The sequence below is a fragment of the Phyllostomus hastatus genome, unplaced genomic scaffold (genome assembly GCF_019186645.2).
Source record: "Phyllostomus hastatus isolate PE091 unplaced genomic scaffold, TTU_PhHast_1.1 phas_scaffold_11, whole genome shotgun sequence".
Classification (NCBI taxonomy): Eukaryota; Metazoa; Chordata; class Mammalia; order Chiroptera; family Phyllostomidae; genus Phyllostomus; species Phyllostomus hastatus.
Genome location: NW_025334005.1, coordinates 1,263,602 through 1,267,944, shown reverse-complemented (window position 1 = coordinate 1,267,944; position 4,343 = coordinate 1,263,602). Strand labels below are relative to the sequence as shown.

The window sequence follows — 4,343 nt, the reverse complement described above, 5'->3', positions numbered from 1 at the left end:
GGGACGTGGGCGCCGGAGGTGGGCCGCAGGGACAGGCGGAGGGGCCCTAGGCGTGTGCATGGAACCCGGATGGCACCCGCACCCGCCATCGCTGCCAGTGCTGGGGTGACTTGGGGCGTTTCCTTCCCGTGAGCGGGGAGCCCCTGGCGCCCACCCACGGAGACTGTGGGTGCTGAGCCAGCGGGGCCACCTGCTGTGCTTCATCGTCACTTAATCACCTTTCCTTGTGGGCGACGGCCCTCTTGCCTGCCTAAGGCCCCTGCGCCTGCACCGTGGGGGCCTTCCTCAGAAGGCGGCCCTGGGGACAGCCTTGACCTTGTCCAGGGCAGGAGGGCCATGCACTGCCTGTCCTGAAGGGCTTGCTGACCTTGGCCTCGCGGAGTCCCGGGGCCCGGGGACATCTGAGCAGGAAGGGGGGGGGGTGTGTCCGTGACCCTGGGTTTCCTTGCCCGACGCCACGTGACGGGGCGCGGCTGACTTCCTGCGCTCGGCAAACAGATTTATCCGGGGCCGCCCGGTCCCCGCCTGCAGGGCCAGAGGCCAGGAGCTGGGCTCGGCCGTGCGTGAGCCCGGTGCCGCGGCGCCCCCAGGACGCCCACCGGAGACCCCGCTCGCGCAGGTGAGTGCCACGCTGCCGGGGACTCAGCCTCTTCCTGGTCCCCCCCAGCTCACCGCTGCTGTCCCGGGGACCTCCCCTTGTGCAGGCTGGTGGCGTCTCCGGGGAGGGAACCAGTGAACCTGCGGAGGGGTCTCCGCAACCTTCTGGAAGCCCCCGCAGCAGCCGCGTCCTCGCTGGAGCCCCCCCGCGATGATGGAGTGGTCCTTGACCCTCTGCGCCTGGCGGGCAAACCCGGGGAGAACCACACGTGTCCTGAGAGTGTGGTTCGGTCCACGCGCTGGACACCCGTCCAGGTCCACGGTCGGCGGCTCCCTCCCTGTGTCCGGCTGCCGTCCAGGGAGCAGACAGGGCCCAGCACGCTTCCCAGGGGGACCTCCGACGGAGAGTGGCACTGAGCCGCCGGGCCCGGGGGCCGCGGGGCGCTGGGCGCCAGTCTGGGGTTCGCGGGGACTGTCACCACGGAAGCCACAGGGGAGCGTGTGGTCTGGCTCCGTGGCTCACCCGAAGGTGTGCTCGCTGCCGAAGCCTTCGCACTCACTCCTCAGAGCCCTCCGGACAGGCCGGGCGGGAGCGTGTGGTCATTCTGTGGGCAGAGGAGCCCCGGACCGGCTTCAGGCGGCCCGCGGCCCTGGGGGCCCCCCCGAACTCGCTCTCTGGCTCAGGGCCTGGGGGTCGGACCACTTCGCGACTGAGAAGGTGGTCGGACCCCCAGGACCGGGCATCCAGACATCCCTCTCCTCCCGGGGGCCCCCTCTGTGTTCAGGGGCCACGGGGCGGAGGCTGGACGAGGGGCCCAGACCGTGGCTACACCCACAGAGAGCCTGGCTCTGAACTTGGTGGCGGACCGAGTCCGTAGAGGAGTGTGCGCACGTCTGCATGTGCACACGCGTGTGCTTGTGTGTGTGCGTGTGGGGCAGAGAAGGCTGGGCAGGCGCATCTCAGGGCCTCCTCTTTGGGGGAGCAGAGGGGCCGCAGATTCTCGCCCAGACTCGGTGCCGCTCTCAGGACAGCACCTGCCCCCCCTGTCCTCTCCACGACCTCCGGGCAGACACCTGCCGCTGGCCTCCCTTTCTGACAGGGAGTCCGTGGCCCCCAGGGGTTCGGCTGCTTACCCAAGGTCACCCAGCGAGTCTGCAGGGGGCCCTAGTTGGGGACAAGGGTCACTGTGAGGGATGTGAGGGGACCCCACAGGACTGTCTTGTCCAGCTTAGGCCACGGGTCTGCGGGCGTGGGTGGGCAGGGAGGAGGCGCCGGGACCCCCACTCTGCTTTGTCGTGGCCCCTGTGCTCATGGAGCCACGTCCGGGGCCTCCCTCGGCCCGAGGGGCCTGTCCTCACCCTCCCCCCTCTCTCTCCCCCTTTGCCTTTGCACAGCTCTCTGCCTGCGTCCCCGCCGCCGCGGCCCTGGCGCCTCCCTGCCCCCACCCACCCTGGGCTGCTGCTGCTGCTGCTGCTGCTGCTGCTGCTGCTGCAGGGACCGCAGCCGCTGGACAGCGCCGGCCTCCCGCGTGATAGCTAATTGGGGAGAGAAAGGGCCCGATTGTCTCGGGGGGCCGGAAGAGCGGGCGTGGGCGGCTGAAAGAGCCGGAGAAGGTGGCCAGCTTCGCCCAGCAGCTGCCGCCGGAGACGTTAGCGGATTACGTCAGCGCCGGCGCACGGGGGGCTCGGGAGGGGGGTGGCCCGCAGTCGCCAGCCCCGGGCCTCCCCACAATGCGGCCATTGTCGGCCCGGAGAGCGGCTCCTTCTGGATGAATGGCACGCGGGCCTCTTGACCAAGGCGGCCGCTCGCCGTCCCCGCGCTGTCCTCCCGCCGGCCGGCCAGCCGGGGAGGCCCTGGGCCGGAGCCTTGGGGGGGGGCTGCGGAGAGGACAGGGCCGTCCCTGAGGGGGGCGGGTGTGGGCCTCGCGGCCGCCCAGCTATCCTGAGTACCCGGTGCAGGCCCCTGGCCCCGCTGTGGGCGCTGGGCACGGCCTGGCCGGGAACCCGGGGCCCGCTGCGGTCCGGGCCACGTCCCTGCTGCCGTGCTTGGGGCCGCCCGCCCGCCCTGGCAGGCGGCATGGACTCCTGGCTCGGGGGCAGCGCGGGTCCCGACCCCCTCCTGGTCCTGCTGGTCGTCATCTTGCTGGCGCGCTTCCTCCTGTGGTCCTGCCTGGGGACCTACGTCGACTACAGGCTGGCCCGGCGCCAGCCCCGCAAACCCAAGGAGGACTAGGGCCCCCAGGGCAGGGCGGGCCCCCACGCCCCCCACCCAGGCTGGCCAGGGCTGTGCTGGCCACGTTTCACCCCCCACGTCGGGGGACAGACAGGCCACCTGGGCCAGTCCGTCCCCACGTTCTGGGGGCCCCTGTTGGAGTGAGCGATCCCGGGGGTGGGTCTTGCTCTGAGAATTTCTGTGCTCCCAGCCCTTTATGAATACGTTTGCAGGAGGACGTGGGGGTGAGCCGTGGGGCTCGGGGGGCACCACGAGGGCAGATGTCACGACCTCGCAGCCCGCCCTGCCGCCCAGGGCCACCTCGCATCTCTGTCTCCTCCCGCCTCCTGGGGGGACGAGATGAATCTTCATCCCTCCTGGAGGGAACACAGCTGCCTCAGTTTCCCCCAGAGCGGACCGCTGGGCTGAGGTTGCTTGGGTGGGGCAGGAGCTCCTGGCTGGGGAGCCAGTGATGAGGCTGGCCCCTCCGGGGAGGTGGCGGCGGGCGCAGCAGGGGGTCGAGCCTGACCCTCGAGGACAAACGCCACCATGGCTGCTTCTCTCGCTTCCCACCCTGATGCCCGGTGACCCGCAGGAGAAACTGCCACATCGCCACATTGGCCCCGGGTGGGGTGGGGGGTGCATCTCCGGGTCTGCCTGATCCTTGTGCCCCGTGTCCCTGGGACCTTGGGGCCGTGCGTGGGCCACCGCTGTCCAACAGTGTGACCTGGGATGGGCGCGGGGAGCCAGGGAGCACCCGCCCCGCATCTGGGGGGTCTGGAACTGGGGGGCCGGGCACATGGGTGGTCGGCCGTGTCCGCGGATGGAGCCACGGAGCCCGGACACTGGGACTCGGGCGCCTCCCCGGTGACAACCCTCCGGGTGTGACGTGGACCCGGGTTCTGACCACGACGGAGTGCGGCAGCCACCCGCCGGCTCGGAGCATCCCTCACTCTCGGTGGAGCCCGAGGGTGGCCTTGGGGACGTCCCCGACTTCTGTGCCGTCCTGCTCCTGCTCCTGCGTCCTGGGAAACCACGGAAGGGCACCCGGGAGAAGCCGGCCTGCCGCCCCTCCCCCAGCCAGCGGACCCTCCCCCAGACGCAGCAGCCCGGACTCTCTCCAGTGCTCTCGATGACCACGAGTGCACGCGGCTCTGCCCAGGGCCTGCCTGTCCTTCCTGACGGGCAGCAGGCTCCCCACACTGTGCTGTTGTCCCGTACCTGCTCTCGTGGGTTTCCTGCCAATTCCTATAATGTGTTATTTTAAAAGAAGGAAATAAAGAAACAATCAAGTGGTACCTATTGGAGCGAGGCTCCGTGGAGGAGGGTCGGGGTGGGGGGGGCCTTGGGGAGGGGCCGGTGTTTCCCCGTGTGTTTCAGGGCAGGCAGGGGTGCAGGGGGAAGGGTACGTGGAGTGTGTGGGGGGGGTGTGAGGGCAAAGGGCGGTGCGGTCCCTCATTCTGTGCACCCATCTCATCATGGGTACCCCGACCCCCAACACTGAAAGGTCAGGGGTCACACAGCCTTCTCCTGC

General features: G+C 70.2%; 1 protein-coding gene across 1 annotated transcript; it reads left to right on the top strand.

Moving 5' to 3' along the window:
- The first annotated feature begins 482 nt into the window (after positions 1-482).
- Positions 483-4,107, top strand: SMIM38 (small integral membrane protein 38). Its single transcript, XM_045855200.1, has 2 exons — positions 483-619; positions 1,993-4,107. Exon 2 carries the CDS (start codon positions 2,675-2,677, stop codon positions 2,828-2,830), a length of 156 nt encoding a protein of 51 aa, XP_045711156.1. The 5' UTR covers positions 483-619; positions 1,993-2,674; the 3' UTR covers positions 2,831-4,107.
- Positions 4,108-4,343: the final 236 nt, after the last annotated feature.

Bases quoted from the DNA above. Each gene is read 5' to 3' on its own strand.
- SMIM38 (XM_045855200.1), top strand. From the start codon at position 2,675: ATGGACTCCTGGCTCGGGGGCAGCGCGGGTCCCGACCCCCTCCTGGTC.